This window comes from Carex rostrata, chromosome 14 (genome assembly GCF_964058835.1).
Source record: "Carex rostrata chromosome 14, lpCarRost1.2, whole genome shotgun sequence".
NCBI classification, from domain to species: domain Eukaryota; kingdom Viridiplantae; phylum Streptophyta; class Magnoliopsida; order Poales; family Cyperaceae; genus Carex; species Carex rostrata.
The window spans coordinates 6,386,679-6,404,770 of record NC_135931.1 but is presented as its reverse complement, the minus strand read 5'-3'; the positions used below and the strand labels follow the sequence as shown (position 1 = coordinate 6,404,770).

Sequence of the window (18,092 nt, the reverse complement as noted above, 5' to 3'; positions counted from 1 at the left end):
TATATATTTTCTCATTCTGTTCATCCTATTACAAGTCCAACCACTCAACGCTGGATTAAACATAGGTAGTGTAAATCTCGTATAACTCCAACTAATAACAGATAGCAGTTAGAAGTCAGTTTATTCAGTTTAGACAACTCTTTAACAGAATTAGTTAATATAGTTAGCCAACCTACTGGAGGAAAACATATGCCTATATAAAGGCCATGTAACAGAGATGTAATCAAGAAAGAATTAATAAATATTAATTGACAAAGAGGAAATGGTTCTAAAAATGAATTGTATAGATTCCTGTGTTCCTTTGGGCCTATATAGACGGTACATTTTGCATACACAACCCTACAACTTCTATAATACCTTTCTTGCCTATATAACCCTACAACTCTCATAATACGATAAACATACATAATTCTCAACACTCCCCCTCAAGATGGGCAAAAGATATCCTTCAAGCCCATCTTGTCACAAAACCTATCTAGATCTATCGAGCTAAGTCCTTTGGTGAGGCAGTCAGCTACTTGATCTCTAGTAGCTACATGACTCAGCTCCAATAGTCCACCCTCTAGCTTTTCCTTTATGAAGAACCTATCGATCTCCACATGCTTGGTTCTGTCATGCTGCACAGGGTTGTTGGCAATGCTAATCGCGGACTTGCTATCGCACCACAATTTCATCTTAGCTCCGTTATCCACCTTGAGCTCTTCCAACAACCTCTTCAGCCACACCATCTCAGCAACTGCCAATGCCATAGCCCTGTACTCGGCTTCTGCTGTCGATCTCGCAACAACTGGCTGCTTCTTGCTCTTCCAAAAGACCAAATTGCCCCCTACAAACATGCAGTAGCCAGCTGTGGACCTCTTGTCATCAAGAGAACTAGCCCAATCCGAGTCACAATAGCCCTCAATGTTCATGTGCCCATTCTGCCTGAAAATCAAGCCCTTTCCTGGTGCACTCTTCAGGTACCTCAGAATGTGATACACTGCGTCCATATGGCCCTTCCTAGGGTCATGCATGTAGCAGCTCACCACGCTCACTGCAAATGAGATATCGGGACGAGTGTGGCTCAAATAGATCAATCTGCCTACCAGTCTCTGGTACCTCTCACGATCAACCTGTTCTCCTGCCTCTGCACTTATTTTGGCATTCACATCGATTGGAGAAACCACAGGCTTGCACCCCAACATGCCTGTTTCAGTGAGCAAGTCTAGGACATACTTCCTTTGGGATAGAACAATTCCCTCTGCTCCACGAGCCACCTCAATTCCAAGGAAGTACCTAAGCAGTCCCAGATCCTTCACCTCGAATTCCTTCCCCCAATCTTGCCTTCAACTGTGCAATCTCCCCCTCGTCATCCCCGGTAATGATCATATCATCAACATACACAGCTAACATAGTAATGTGACCGCCATGTTGTCGAAAGAACACCGTGTGGTCTGCATTGATCTGCTGGTAGCCCATGCCTACCATAGCCTTCCTGAACCTATCAAACCAGGCCCGAGGGGACTGCTTCAACCCATACAGCGACTTCTTGAGCCTGCACACCTTACCCACTGTCTGGTTCGTGCCAAACCCTGATGGTATCTCCATATACACCTCATCTAACAAGTCACCATGAAGAAACGCATTCTTTACGTCGAGTTGGTGTAACTTCCATCCTCCATTCGCTGCCATGGAAACCAGTGTCCTCACTGTGCTCATCTTTGCCACGGGTGCAAAGGTCTCATCATAGTCGATTCCATAGGTCTGACTGTACCCCTTCGCTACCAACCGAGCCTTGTAGCGCTCAACCAGACCCTCAGGATTCTGTTTCACTGTAAAGACCCACTTGCATCCAACTGCCCTCTTGCCTGGTGGTAGTGACACGAGCTCCCAGGTTCTGTTCTTCGCAAGGGCCTCGAGCTCTTCTAGCATGGCTGCTTTCCACTTCGGATCTTCTTTAGCAACCTGCCAACACTTAGGGATAGAGACAATGTCTAATGATGCAATGAATGCTCCATGTACAGGTGATATGTGTGAGTAAGAGACAAACTGGGCAATGTCATGTGGGAAACCATACCGGTCAGGAGGAATGCCTGCATTCTCGCGAGGAGTCCTCCTTACCGATAAGGGAGTGGGAGGAGTAGAGAGAGGAATCATATCACCTGTGTATTATGGGTCTGAGGTGGATGGTGAAGGTGTCTCAAGAGTCGGAGCGGGCAGGGACAAGGGACTTGGCACAATAGTAGGCACTGTAAGCACGGTTCACTCATTCTGCTTCTTTCTCCTCACATACACTTCACCATATCTCGACTAGGGCCTGAGTTCCACCACCCTCGGACTCAATCCTCTCAACTTCTGGCTCAACTCTAGCCGAAGTCTCCTTTTCCGGCTCAACTCTAGCCGAAATCTCCTTTTCCGGCTCAATCACAGCCTCGTCGAGTATGGGGCAACCCATACCACCCACACTCACCATCCTCCTCTCACCATCACCACTACTCTCCTCCTCTCGCCTCATACCTCCTGTATCGAGCGAGCTTTCAAATGGTGATGTTGCTTCTGAGGAGTAGTATGGTTCAAGCTCGTGAAAAGTAACATCCATACTCACAAACATTCGCCTCTCAACTGGACTCCAGCACGCATACCCCTTTTGAGTGGCTGAGTATCCCACAAAGATACACCTCACGGCCCTTGGATCAAGTTTTCCCACATTGGGCCTGTTGTCATGTACAAAGCACACACACCCAAAAGTTTTGAGAGGAAGAATATCTCCATTCTTACCTGTCAGCATCTCAATTGGAGACTTCCAATCCAATACCCGTGAAGGCATCCTATTGATCAAATAGGCTGCTGTCAGAACTGCTTGCCCCCACAAGTGCTTTGGGACTTTCATCGAAATCATCATACTCCGAGTTACCTCAAGGAGATGCATGTTCTTCCGTTCCGCTACCCCATTCTGCTCTGGTGTGTATGGACACGTGGTCTGATGCTGTATCCCCTGAGATGACAAGTATTCCCCAAACGCCTTATTGGTGTACTCTGTCCCATTGTCAGACCTCAATACCTTCACAACTGCACCGTATTGAGTCTGAACCATCTTGTGAAAATCTTTAAAGCAAGCAAGCACATCACTCTTATTTTTCATCAAGTAAAGCCAAGACACACGAGAAAAACAATCAATAAAAGACACAAAGTATTTAAATCCATTCAAAGTAGTTGTAGGACAGGGTCCCCATACATCCGAATGAATCAAATCAAAACTACAAGGCTTCCTACTCCCAGAGCTAACATAAGAGCTTCTGGTGTGCTTGCCCAACTCACACGCATCACACACCAATTTTTCTTTATTCGCCTTTTCAAATAAAGACTGATACATCCTACTCAAAACTGGAAATGAAGAGTGACCCAATCGCTTATGATGGAGCATCAGTAGGTCTTCCACACTTCTCTCAACAATGGATGAGAGGGCCGAGCTCATACCATCTTTATCCATGTACCACAGTCCTCTATGCATTGTGCCAGTCCCAATCTCCTTGCCCGTCCCCTTCTCTCGGAAGATCACCTTGGGATTATCAAACAAAACAACACAGTTTAGTTGTGAGATAATGACACTTATAGATAGGAGATTCACAGGAAAAGCAGGAGCATGCAAAACATTAGACAAAGTCAAAGTGTTGGTACATTTCACTGTACCCTTACCAACCACCGGCTGGGCCGTACCATCGGCTGTCCGGATGCTCTCTGGTACCGCTAAGTGAGTATAGGAAGAGAACTCCTTAGCAGCACTAGTCACATGGCGAGATGCACCGGAATCGACTATCCAATCTGGTGATCTAGCGATGGATCTAGAGGAAAGAGCAAGTATATCATTAGTACCTGCAGTCGAGTGAGCAACAGAGGCAAAATTACCCCTGACATCAGAAGAGGAGGAGGTGGATGCATCATCGCGCACACTCTTCCCATCACCTGTCGATCTCTGCCTGTTCTTGAGCCCCTGAAAATAGGCCTCCACGAGTGCCTGATCCTCCTGTGACAAGCCCACACCAGCTTCTTCTTCCCCCTCAGCAACCATCAGATGTGCCCAGTTGCCTCTTCCACCTCTTCGGCCTCCACGTCCGCGACCACGACTCCCAGACTGCCCCCTTCCACCTGTGTCTCTCTCCTTTGGTGGCTTAGGGCAAGTCTGCTTCAGGTGACCTACCTCACCACAGTTGTAGCACTGTCGAGTCTCACCTCTGTACCCAGTGTTACCTGGGTTGGAGATCGCTAGTGCTGACCTCACTCCTGGAGATCCCCCTGTCCCAGCCTGTAATCCCATACGGCTCTCCTCCTGTATCATTGCCGAGATCGCCTCATCCAGTGAGGGGATCTTCGACATGGCTAGCAACATAGCGCTCCTCTGCTCGAATGTTGAGTCCAAATGCCTCAGAAAGTGCATAGTTCTCCTCTGAACATCTCTCACACCCTTCTTGCAATTTGGATCCACACAGCACTCAGCAAGAGAGAAGTGGTCGTAATCTGCCCACAGTCGCTCCAGATCTGCGGCATACTCTCCAATCGACCTACCTCTCTGTGCTACCTCCTCGATCTCTCTCTCGATCTGAAACACCCTCATGTTGTTGTCAATCCCCGCATAGATCCGCATCAGCTTCCCCCAAACATCACTCACGTCCTCTATTGCATCAACCGTCTTGGCAATAGAGGCATTCATCGAGTTTAGGAGCCAAGTGTGCAGCATACTATTGGTAGACCTCCACACACTATACTCAGCCGAATCCTTTGCTGGTACTTCCATCTCACCCGTGATATACCCATCCACGTTCTTCCCTACCAGAGCTCTCTTAACCCGACGCGACCAGCTCAAATACGAGGCTGGCCCATCCAGTTTTATGTCCACAGACTGAAGCTCCAACTTCTGCGACTTCGGCTTGCTTTCCACAGGAGTTTGGCTCGCGGCCAACGCTCGCACCATGATAGCAAGCTCATCAGGAGTCAGCTTCGCGCAAGCCTTCGCGAACGGGTTCTCGATCTCCCCTTCTGACATTGATCCGACTTAGATCTACGCCTCACGTATTGTTCTAAGTCCGAATCACCTCTACAAAATCGAGTTCTTGACTCTTCTTGACCCGATTTAGATCCACATCCACATCATCTCCCCCTTTCTTTCTCTTCCTCTTGTCCCGATCTTGATTTAGCGCATCAAGACTCGAGCTTAAACCCAATCAAACCCAACCAAGAACCCGCTTCTCGGGTACTGTGGGATTTAGGCCTCCCACGCCGGCCAAATCAACACTCGGAACCTACCTTTGGTGGCTGGCCGGCCCTAGAAGTGGTGGCACGGCCTAGAAAAGAGGAAAAAACAGCCAAAGAGAAGAGAAAGAAAAGATGGCTGGTGGTCAAGGCGGAGCTAGGCGGAGCTACAGTGCTGCTCGGCCAAGAGAAAGGGAAGGCGGAGCAGAGAGAGAGAGAGGAGCAGCGGATCTAGAGCTGGACGGCGGATCTAGGTCAGAGAAGCCTAGATCATGGCAGTGGCGGTAGAACTAGGGCGGGGCAGAGCTCGGCGGCCGGACGGAGCTCAGGCCGTGACCAGGAGGGTCAGGCGACCTGAACGGAGAGAGGCGGAGCTCAGGCAGTCGGGCGGAGCTGGGCGGAGGTGGCTCTGCCTTGAATCTGTGAAATCGCGGTTACTGTAGCGCGCGGTTACTGTAGCGATTTTAGGGTTTCGTTTTTTCAGCTCTGATACCAAATTGACAAAGAGGAAATGGTTCTAAAAATGAATTGTATAGATTCCTGTGTTCCTTTGGGCCTATATAGACGGTACATTTTGCATATACAACCCTACAACTTCTATAATACCTTTCTTGCCTATATAACCCTACAACTCTCATAATACGATAAACATACATAATTCTCAACAATATTCATTCTCAGTTCTTCTGTTCTTCAGTTACCTTTACAATTCTATCACCAACCCTGCCTTAATGCCTTTTTCCCAGTTTTGCCAATTGGTCAGCCAATTCATTTTGCGACCTTGAGATATAGTGACAACTAAAATCTGGGTTTAGTTTGATATGCATCCATGCCGTATAGACCTGCTGTGCAGCAGTTCAGTCAATACTGGTAGGGGTTTCCAAACTGGTAAAAGTCCCTGAAATGCACAAGCTAATATCCTCTCCTTGCACAAATTCAATTGCTTCTACCAGGGCCGTTGCCTCTGCCTAATTAAAGGGTCATGTAAATCTAAATATATAGTTATCAATATAATTTAGAGTAAAGATGTTGTCCCCCTTGAATCTGTCCCCTATCTGTCCCCCTAACAACTTTCCTTTTTTGTTCCCTCACGTGGTCAAAATCTACCCTCTTCAATCTTCAATCTTTTCACGTGGCGAGGAGAGCGTGGTGCACCGTCGAGATCCGGCGAGGAGAGCGTGGTGCACCGTCGAGATCTGACGAGGAGAGCATGGTGCACTGTCAAGATTCGGCGGGGAGAGCGTGGTGCACCATTGGAGAGGGTCCATGCTAGCCCAGCGAAGGTTGTCACAATGCAACATATGAATACTTCATTAGTTAGATATGAATACTTCAGTTGTTAGATATGCGTACTTCATGTTACATATGAATACTTCTTGGAAGAGGTGGGATGAGAGAGATGAATCTGACTTTGAATTTTGAATTGTATAAATTATTTCGAACATGTATGAATACTTCGTAATCGTCAGTATGAATAATTCTTTAGTTAGATATGAATACTTCATTGTTTTAGATATGCATACTAGTATGTTGAGAATATTTCTTGGTCCCAATCTGGGCAAGTGTGAATATTATTAGTGTCAGATGTGAATATTGTTAGTGTCATGTGTGAATACTTTATTAGTTAGATATGAATAGTTATATATATGAATATTTCATTTGTTATATATTGAGTACTTCATTAGTTAAATATGAATACTTCATTTGTTATATATGCATACTTCATGTTAGATATAAATACTTCTTGGAAGATGTGGGTGAGGGATGAATTTGATAATGAATTTTGAATTGTATAAATTATTTTGAACATGTATGAATACTTCGTAATCGTCAGTATGAATACTTCTTGGAAGAGGTGGGGTGAGAGATGAATCTGACTTTGAATTTTGAATTGTATAAATTATTTCAAACATGTATGAATACTTCATAATCGTCAGTATGAATACTTCATTTGTTTAGATATGAATACTTCTATATTTAGATATGAATGATATATAGTTTCGCTATAGTGGTCCCCAATCTTGGCAAATGTCGCTTTCAGACGATTGCGGTCCCCAATCCAGGCTGTCACAAGACGTCAGCGGTCCCCCTGGTTGTTACTGGTCCCCTCCAGCTTGTGTTTACATATGACAAATAGTTATGATAATAAGTATGAATACTATAAATTCGTAGGTATGAATACTATACGTTTTGACTATTAATAAGATAGCATTAATCTTGCTCTTTGGTGGTAGTTAACACGTTTTAACTATTTTTTTTGTCTTTTAGTGCGGGGGACAGATAGGGGACTGAAGTAGGGGGACTGTTAGTCGATCCCTATAATTTATTATAGATAAAGCCGAAAAGGAAGTTCAAATGTTCAATTATTCAGGTATTAGCTCAAGCATCCTAATAGAAGTTGCGAGAGCTTCAGGTGTTCATTGGGTTCGGTTTAATCAGTTTTAAATCGAACCGAGATAGTTTGGTTTAAACTGTTCGATTTTCCGGTTAAATAGATCGGTTCGGTTCGGTTCATTTTTAAAACTAGTTTTATAGTTTGTTCCGGTTTAAAAATTTTAAAAGTGATTAGACCAAACTGACCGAAATTTTTGAACTCATCCCGTCCGAACCAAACATTTAAAAAAAGAAAAAATTACGACAAAAATGTATATTGCTTGGTTCGGTTTGAACCGGTTAAACCGAACCAAACAAATTTTTTTAATTCGTCTTTTAAAAAATTCAAAAAATTAACAAAAAAATATTTATTTTATATAATTAATATCTTATTTCGGTTCAACCAAACAAATTGAAATTTATTATGATTTGTTCGGTTCGGTTCTTATTCGGTTTTAATTATATTTCAATTCAGTTCGGTTTAATATTTGAAAATCAAATAAAATTTTGGTTTTTTTATTTAAGTTCGATTTGGATCGAACTGATGAACACCCCTAGCGAGAGCCTCATGATTCATTAGATCCAACTATTTTGGTATCAGTAAATAAAGATGAGTTAGCGGGTTGGATTTGGCAGGGTATGTGGAACTATGGATATCTGTCCTCATGATCGAACAGTTGGAAAAGAAAAATATGGTCAAGTTTTGCTCAGTTTGCGTTATGGGGAATAAAGCCGTTTCAGAAACGAACACAATTCGAAAGGTGTAAATGAATGAGAAATTTCATGGAGTTGGGACGAGTCAATAATGGGCCGGTCATCAGAACTTGGGCTGTGTAGTTAGCCCAGAAGTTTCCACACGCTACCTACAATTTCTTTTCTTTTTTAAAGGAAAGATGAAGGTCGTTTTTTAACAGCCGCCGTCAAGTTTCCAAAAAAATATAAAAAGAATAAAAGACAGATGTCAAGCTTCTAAATGCCAATTTTCATTAACCTGACAACATTGTCAAAATTATAGAGTTTGTGGTTGCTTTAAAAGTAATGTTGTCAAAATTATAGAGTTTGTAATTGCTTTAAAAGTAAGATTTCGGCCAAGCCAGATATAAAATAAAACATTTTCAAAAGTTGATATCTTATTATCCAATTAAAAGCACCTCTATTATAATTCTATTATTATATATACAAATTCCAGGGTTAGGTTAATTATTGACTGCACAAATTTCAGTCAATAACAATGTTGAGAAATCTTGTAATGTATTGGAATTTAGAGGTGTTGTAAATACTTGTCTTTTATTAATAATATAATCGTTGGGGGCATCAAGCCCGCTAGCCTTAAAAAATAGAAATAATATTTTTTTTTAATAAAATTGGAAGATCAAATCATCCCACAATTTAATATCCACAACAAATTGTTACTTCTATATTTCGAACCAAAATGAGTATTAACGCAACAACAAGATGAGATAAAGAATTTGAGATTAACCACAACGATTATTATCCAGCAAGATTTTATATTGTCAAATGCGACAGAGCAAATTCCCAAAGACTTAGGTTGCAGAAAAGAAGACGGTTGCATTTCTCTCTCCTCTCCACCCGTCAGCGAATGGTGTTAGCACAGAACCCCAAAAAATGACGTGTCAGCTTAATAGATAGGCTAGTTTGCTGTTGTATTCTTTTGCTTGTTCGTTCTTTTGAACAAACTTCACAGTTAATTATCCTCTGGGTCTTCATTTAAATCCAGTGCTCTTCCAGTCGGTGAAACCTGTGTCTTCTCCCAAGCCAAAAAGATCATAAAAACAAAGGTGAGTTCCCTTTGACCTATGCTAAAAAACTAAGCTTTATTTCTCATTTTAAAAATTGAACCACCTCGAGCATACAACTAATTGCTTCATATTAGGAAATTTTCTGAGTATTTATAGATGTTCCTTCATAATTATCATGGAGCATCGAACACAAGTGTGAAAAGGTTGCAAGGGCCAGCCATGCATGATCCTTGAGCAACCAACATATGTATAAAAGGCTTTTATATCACATGTAACCTTCACTCTCTCTATTTCATAATTTATACTTAGCGAAGCACCCACTGACGCATTCAGCCAGGAAGGAAATATAATATATATATATATATAGAGAGAGAGAGATGAGCTACGGTGAGCAATGGAGTAAAACGCGTTTGTACTCCACGCCGTATTTTCATTTTGAAAGTCCAAACGACCGATCCGAACCGTTAGATGTGATCTCCATATTGAAATGTGCTTGGAGACCAAATTTTACATTTTTTAGAATATTTTTACTATTTATTAAGCAATTTTGAAAATTGCTGTTTTGCTGTTAACGGTAAAAAAAAGTAAAAATTTCTGGACCATTGGATCAACGATTTTCAAAATTGCTTAATAAATAGTAAAAAAATTCCAAAAAATGTAAAATTTGGTCTCCAAGCACATTTCAATATGGAGATCATGTTGAGCAGTTCGGATCGGTCGTTTGAATTTTCAAAATAAAAATATAGTGCTATGAAGCACCAACTCATTTTACTCCATGGTTCACCGTAGCCCATCTCTCTCCCTATATAACCCACACGGTATCCAAACATAAATGCAAATTCATAAAAAAATAGAGGTATTATAGGAGAAATATTGCCAACTGGTACATACTAGTACATGAGGCATCTGACTGTGTATTACCTTTTTGAACTTTATGCGCCTCAAAGCCTCCATTAAAACTGCTTGCAACTGGTCCAATTCTGCAGCACCCATCTGATCTATATTTCTACTGGTAAACCTGCAACACATTTCTCATGTATAACCTAATTCTTTAATCATCGGTACATTTTTGTAGAAACAGAAATATGTTATTGTGTACCAGTGAGCGATATCACTTAGGATGTTAGAGTTCGAAGAATCTTCACAATTATTCTGCAATAGCATGAGATATTAGTTTACATAAATGCTTTATAAATACTTTGTGCATGCGTCTCACTGATTTGTGACATTTCTAAAGGGAAAAGGATATTTACTGACAAGTGCTTAGCAGAACTACTGCAGTCTAGCATGTATCCAACCAAATAAATACCTTTCCACTAGACCTAGACTATATTTTAAGTGTCTTCACAGTAATTTTCAGTTTGGTTCTTCACAAGTTTAGATTTTATATTTTCATGAGAAGATGGCATAATTATAATCACATACCTGCATATTGTCAGCATCTTCATTTACATTTACGTTGTTAGCATCTTTTTCAACTGACATAAATTGCTTGTAACGGCTGTACGTCTTTTCAATTCTGGATCATACAAAGCAATAGTCAACGTCACAAAGGTCCAAGTAGTAATTAGTGTAATTTTGAATTTACTGTTATTACTCAAAATATACAGCTTGAAATAAGATGACTCTTTAGATTCAAAAGCTCGGAACTGTATCTCCAAGTATGGGTTCTCTGAAACACTCTTAAGCAGAGAAATAAGTAGCAGCATGTTTTTTTGTCAAATAAAGAGATGCTTGTATAACAAAACAATGGTCTACCACATAATCCTTGAACAAACAAAAGAATGAAAGATAAAGCTCTGCTCAGCACCAGACTAATATGCAATTTATTAGAACTGCACTATACATAGAAGTACCAGATACATTCGTGTTGCAGCTAATGTTCCATCTTTTTACAATCTGAATAGAAACTTTAATCTGGTTCATACAGTCAGTAGCTTGGGCAGTCAACAGATCGAATTCAGTTAAGATCCAAGTATGAATTTGAATGGTCAAGGAGCTGAAATAGTGAATTTATAACAATTACATAATAACATGAAATCTAATATATCACTATCCACGAAAAGGACAAACGTTACAATTTTTTAATAAAAGATTTAAAAAAATACATTTTATTAGATAAAAGAGTGATTGAAGAGATCTATCTCCTTCTATCCAAATCAAATCCTTACTGATTTTTAAAAATATTTAGGGAGCTATGCACCCCTAATCCATTACAAGCTCTACTCCTGAATTTTGTGTTGGACAAAGAGAGGACATCAGAGCAGAAGTAAAATTAACAAGGGAAAGGAATTTTATGTTCTTATCAAAAAAACAAAGAGGGAACTTTATATTCAGCCAGCTCACCTGCCCCACCCTCTCAAATATGGGTGTTTATAGAATATATTTGTGGGACAACAAGTCTGTTTCAAAATACAGCTCAGTCAGAATTTGATCCAAAACTAGCTTCAAAATTAACCTCTTCCATTCAATTTCAAGTGTACTCTAACCGAGCTAGCTGCAACCAACTCAGTCAAATAAGCTCAATATTTGTATCAGTGAATGCTAAACCCTCATTAATTGGGCAGTAGTACTAGGATGGGTGACCTCCTGGGAAGTCCCTGTGTTGCTGATTTCAGTTGGGTTTCATTTCTAACCTACTCCAACTTGTTTGAGAAAAAGACTTTGAAGAAGAAGAAGATTTGTATCATTGAATGCACACTTATTAGTACAAGTGCTAAATAGCTGTTTAGCTCATCAATGCTTCCCTCCATCAGGCTTACTATTACATGCAAATTAATGGAGTAATTAGAACCTTTTCTTTCATCTTAATTCTAATTAAATATCATATACTTTCCTTCTTAAAATCCCATTGCATATTTTCTTTGCTTTATTCCATAACCTTTAGTTGTAATGTTGCAGTAACTTCCTGAAAAGCCCTATGTCTTTAGGGCAATAAATGAAATGAGCACAAGGTAGCTAGTAAGCAGATTTGTAGCGTCAACCATAACGAACACAAATCCAAGCTTGTCATTGGCTCCTTATAACTTTAGCCATAACAACCCAAAGTTCAAACTTGAACTTGACTTATGCCAGCTCGAGCTAATAAACTAGGTTCAAATCAGAAAGAATATAGCTCATAGGTTCAACTATATCTAGCAAGTTAAAATTGAGCTCGTCAGTGGCTTTAACTAGCTCAGTTCGATTCAAGCCAAGCTGGCTTGTATATTCACCATAACAAGCTGAAATCTGCTGTTCAACTAGCTTGGTTCTAATTCAAGCCAAGCTGGTCTGTAGATCACGAAGAGCTAAAATTAATCATTGAAATAATAGCTTATGGTAGGAGAGGAAATATATAAAAATCTAGAATATGGGAATATAATTTTGCCAAGGTCAGAATTTAGAAAATAGGATATGATATTTAGGAAATTTATATTAATGCATGATTTAATCAGGTTCAAATTTGTAGGAACGGAAAATTGGAAATATCAATTCCTGTCTGCAGTCTATTAATTCTCCAAATGTTCATATTGTTTTGATAAAACATATGATTAAAGATCTTTCAAACAAATTTATCTCATAAGCTATTATTTCAATGTTGTGACAGTGTATGGGGCCAAATTATTACAAGCACTACCAAAAATTCCAGTGCACAGCATGAAGGGTTGATAGCTGATCCATCTGATCTAGAGATCCATTCAGCATTGATGTCACTTGGTGCAAATAAATCCCCCGGGCCTGATGGTTTTAATGCTAAGACCATACAGGAAAACTGGAGCTCTTTTGGACCCATGCTGTTGAGGTAAGTGAAAGATTTTTTTAATTCAGGTAGAATGTCAACAAGTGTGGTGAGGTCTAATTTAATTCTAATACCCAAAACTGAAGAACCATCAGAAGTAGGTCATTTTAGACCAATTTCAGTGTGCAATGTGATTTATAAGGTGGTCTTAAAGGTAATTTGCTCAAGGCTTAAACCATCTATAGGCTATTGTATTTCGTATGCGCAATCAGCTTTTGTGCAGGGTAGAGATATCTCGGACAACGTGATTTTGTTGAGGGAAGTTCCTCACTCTTTCCGATCTAAGGACTTTCGTAAGAAAAGCTTTTGTTTGAAGGTAGATTTATCAAAGGCTTTCGATCGAATGGATTGGGACTATTTAGAGTAAATCATGCCTTTTTACGGATTTCCCTCGAAACTGATTATGTGGATCATGGGTTGCGTCCGTTCAGCAGAGTTCTCAGTGGTATTGAATGGTGTTGGACCTATTATGTAGATCTCTAGAGAATCATGCTTTAAATGGATTTCTGAGAGGGTTGCGGATTGCACCACAAGCTGAGATTCTGACCTCTTGTGTGTAGGCCGATGACCTTCTACTGTTTGGAGAGGCAAGTAGTGGTGAGGCCGAAATTATCAAGCATCTGTTGCATTGCTTCTCTACTGTTTCGGGTCAGCAAATTGGCCCACAAAAAAGCAGTATTTGGTTTAGCAAGTGCACGTCGCAAGAGACTAGGGTTCAAATCTCACAAATTTTTGAAGTTAATGAGAACATTGAATCAGGAAAGTATTTAGGTGCACCGGTGGTTTCATCAAGAATATCTTATGAATTTCTGTTGAGGAAGGTGTCCTCTAGATTACAAGCATGGAAAGGTCGTATTTTATCCCCTGCTGGACGAGTAATTATGATTAAGTCCGTACTTCAAGCATTGCCAATCTATTTCATGTCGACGGACAAAACTCCCGAGTCTGTGACTAGGCAGATCACGGGTCTGATGAGAAGGTTTTTTTGGGGGGCTCTGGAGAAGGATCGATATTTGCCGTATGTTGCTTGGAGCAAAATTACAAAGCCGGTTGACTTAGGAGGTCTAGGTATTCGAGATTTGAGCAAAATGAACAAGGCTTTAGTTATGAAATTGCTATGGAAAGTTGCGTTCAGAAACAGTGCTTTGTGGGTCAATTTTGTTCGGGCAAAATATATCCCTAGAAGTGAGTTATGGCTTGCAAAAAGCACTTACAAATGCACTCCCTGCTGGAAGGCGATGATGGCTGCTAGGGTTCAGTTATTGCCTAAGATAATTTGGTGTTTAGGTGATGGTACATGCAAAGCAATGGTGCAGCCGTGGTTTCCAGGGGCTGTTGAGTGCCCGGTTTTGTCAGCAGAACAGAGAAGATTGAGTCTCAGAGACTTGGTGGTAGATGAGTCAGGCACATGGAATGTTAATCTCTTAATCCAATTGTTTGGTCATGTAAACTGCATGTTCATATTGGCAAATGTGTTGCCTCCAAGAGATGAGGCAGGGGAGGACAAGCTTGTTTTCTCATACTCGTCTTCTGGCAATTTTTCAGTGAAGTTTGCATACTATCACTCAGGATGGCCAAGAACTGATGGGTAGTGAGGTGTGGAAATTAAGATAAAAGTTGGACTCGCAGCTGATATAGTATTAGCAACATCACACTATGTGAACAAGTGTAGATTGTGGTAACTGTGCCACTAGCTGGGTTCACACTTCACACCCATATTATTTTTTTTTTATAAATCATAATTAGAAAATTTGTTTTTACCAAACCAACATAATTACTTTTTTTTTAATAACAAAGACCGAATAGCCAATTCGGTCCCGCATTTTTTTTTTGAACCAAATTGGCAATTCGGTCCTCATTTATTTCACACATTTTCGTACTAAACGGTTTGGTGTAAATGCCAATTTTTTTGGGACCGAAATGACAATTCGGTCCCAGTGTGTTTTTTCAGCTGGAACATTTCGGTCCCATTTTTTTTTTATAAATACCCTTCTTCTATAATTGCCATGATCTTTGAATAATCATAGATAATTTCAACAATTGACCGAAAGGACATATATTGAACAATCATAGATAATTTCAATGATTTTTGAATAATAAATGAAACCGTAATCCATTAAAAAAATAAGCAAACGCACACAATAAATAGTAAATATATTTTAAAATAATTATATGGATAATTCTATTGAGGTCATACGAGCAAATTCGACTTTTCTAGCTAAAGTTATGGTTGTTTAAAGTTTTTTAAAAAAAATAATGCTTTCGTGCAAAAACACCGATAACACACCGATGCTTTATGCCCAGCTTAACGACGGCAGAAGTGCATGAAAAGTTTTTATTGCCAAAACATCAATAACGCGCCCATGCTCTCTAAACGGCCATAACTTTAAAATGCATTTACAATTTATTGTGTGCGTTTGCTTATTTTTTTAATAAATTATTGTTTCATTTATTATTCAAAAATCATTGAAATTATATATGATTGTTTAATATATGTATTTTAAATTTGATAATTTGTATTTTAAGTTGGATATTAACAAAAATGACAATAAATTACTCTACATGCAAACTAAAAAATTATGCAATTAATAATTACACTACAGAAATCTAAATAAAACTAAATAAAAACCTAAATCACAGTTTTTCCAACACACGGTCACAGAAAATTCGAAAACACCCTAAACCGAATTCAGTCCCTTGTGGTTTTGGATTTTCTGTGGCCGCGTGTTGGAAAAACTAGAGTTGCTACTTTTACCCGATTACCCGGACCCGATCCGGAACCGAACCGGATTCGACCCGGAACCGATCCGGATCCGATTAATTTGAATAGGGTATGATTTTAAAAATATAACCGGTTAAATTATGGGTATGGTTACAAAATTAATAATTTAATATCCGAACCGGAACCAATACTGTAATGGATAGGATATGGGTTTCATTTAATTATCCGACCCATAACCTAACCCGACCCGATACCCGTATAAATACCCGATAAAACATATATTAATAACTATTAATATATAAAAATACAACTTTGTATATTAATTTTTGCACAAGCCGTGGTGAGTCCAGTACTTTTTTGAATATGAGAAAATAGAATGCAGTGACATATTCGCTATGTTTATACACATAGATGGATGCCAAATTTATTCCTTCTATAACAGCCGCATTAATTTTTTAAATAAAATTTATTACTATGGATACATCCTTCAATATTTGCCTTGATATCATCTGCATAATAATGAAAATTTATTGCTCTCATTGATATGTCATTTCTACAAATTATTAGTATTTTATTCATAGATTTTTTGAACTATAGAAAATGAAATCGTCATCTCTAATATTTTACTTTTTAAAAATTATATCTCTTCTTCAATATTTTTTTTTCAAAAGTTATTCTCTCCATTCTCTTGATTTTTTTGTGACATATACCCGCTCCAGATCCGGAACCGTTCCGTATCCGAACCAGACCCGACAATCTACAAACAAGTTATAGGTATATATCTATCCGGAACCGAAAGACTGGACCCGAAATATCTACGGATAGATAGATACCCGGATCCGGACCCGACCCAAATTGAAACAGATAAGTGTATGGATCGAAATTTAGACCCGAACACTTTTAGGGTACGGGTCCAAATATAATAGCATCCGAACCCGACCCGACCCGACCCGATAGCACCTCTAGGAAAAACTGTAAAATAATTGGGGACCAAATTGACATTTCAGTTCTAAAAAAGAAAAAAATTCGAGACCGAATTGGTTTGGTCTTTGTGGTTTTTGTAAAAAAAAAATAATCATATTAGTTTGGTAAAAATGAATTTCTAATTATGATTATAAAAAGAAAGTCCTAACAAAAGACTAAAATACGTCAGGAAGTGATTAATTCTTTCCTTGCAACTCAGATGACAAAAGAGGCAAAGACACCTGGAATATCAGCTCACAATTTGGGAAGCCTAATTACTACATTGAGATCAGTCCATGCAGCAACACGTGTACACTGTACAGGCACCGCAGGGCATGCACCTAGTTTCCCATAGCAGAGCAATGTACGGCAAGCTCCGCGTGCTATACATCTCACCTCTCTCAAAGGAAAACAATAAAAGTCTATCTGGCATCCGACCGAATAATTAGGGACATAGACACAACCTAACTAATGAAGAATAAAACATAAGAATTGCTTAAAAAGGGAAATTAACCTGGATGAGCTGGAGTACTCATAGAGCTTTCCGCCGGGGGAGAAGACGAGGAGTGCCACCTCAGCATCACATAAGACAGCCAGCTCGAAGGCTTTCTTGAAGAGGCCGCTCCGGCGCTTGGAGAACCTCACCTGGCGGCTCGTCTTGTCCTCGATCCTTCTCAATTGCACTCTTCCTCTCTTAGACATGGCTGGATCTAGCTAGCTAGCTCTAGAATCTCTAAAGCTTTGAAATTGCCAGAAAGCTAAGGGAGGAATCTATCTAGGGGTTTCTTATTTTTTTTTTGGTGAGGAAAAGGGCGATAGGTGAGTGGAGACTGGAGAGGAAGGAGGCGGGTCCCATCTGTCAGATCTGGAAATGCAATTATCCAGTTTTCACTTCATTAGTGAGTTTCCTCAAAAAAAAAAAAACTTCATTAGTGATCACACACACAGTGACACAGACACACTTCTAGTGTACTGTGGACGTCAAGTCGAGTGCGTATCCTCTGAGATATCTCAATTTTTGCGTGTACGACGTGTACGTTGCCTATTCGGAGATAGCGTAGAGGACAAGTATTATTTGTGCTTTGATATTCGTGAGGAACTATTTAAACGGTTGAGAGATTCTCACTTGGCGTTTGAGATATCTCAGACGATGCGAGTTCCACAAGTCTGGAAGGTACTGGGGGCTCCCACTTACGTTTCATTATTCTTACTATTTTCTTTATAGAGAGAGTTCAAATGCTTTCTATTTTTTAAAACTTTAATAATTTAA

The 18,092-nt window shown here is 39.8% G+C and overlaps 1 protein-coding gene across 1 annotated transcript; it reads right to left on the bottom strand.

The window, feature by feature from the left end:
* Positions 1-9,191: 9,191 nt before the first annotated feature.
* Positions 9,192-17,693, bottom strand: LOC144565861 (MADS-box transcription factor 51-like). The gene is made up of 5 exons (XM_078315704.1): positions 17,337-17,693; positions 10,785-10,878; positions 10,459-10,511; positions 10,281-10,377; positions 9,192-9,364 (listed from the first exon to the last, which is right to left on the bottom strand). Exons 1-5 carry the CDS (start codon positions 17,522-17,524, stop codon positions 9,305-9,307), a joined length of 492 nt encoding a protein of 163 aa, XP_078171830.1. The 5' UTR covers positions 17,525-17,693; the 3' UTR covers positions 9,192-9,304.
* Between the last annotated feature and the right edge of the window lie 399 nt (positions 17,694-18,092).

Coding starts and splice junctions, on each gene's coding strand:
- LOC144565861 (XM_078315704.1), bottom strand. CDS start 17,524: ATGTCTAAGAGAGGAAGAGTGCAATTGAGAAGGATCGAGGACAAGACG. Junction 10,879..17,336: donor GAGTACTCCAGCTCATCCAG/GTTAATTTCCCT, acceptor TGTATGATCCAG/AATTGAAAAGACGTACAGCC. Junction 10,512..10,784: donor AAGATGCTGACAATATGCAG/GTATGTGATTAT, acceptor ATGCTATTGCAG/AATAATTGTGAAGATTCTTC.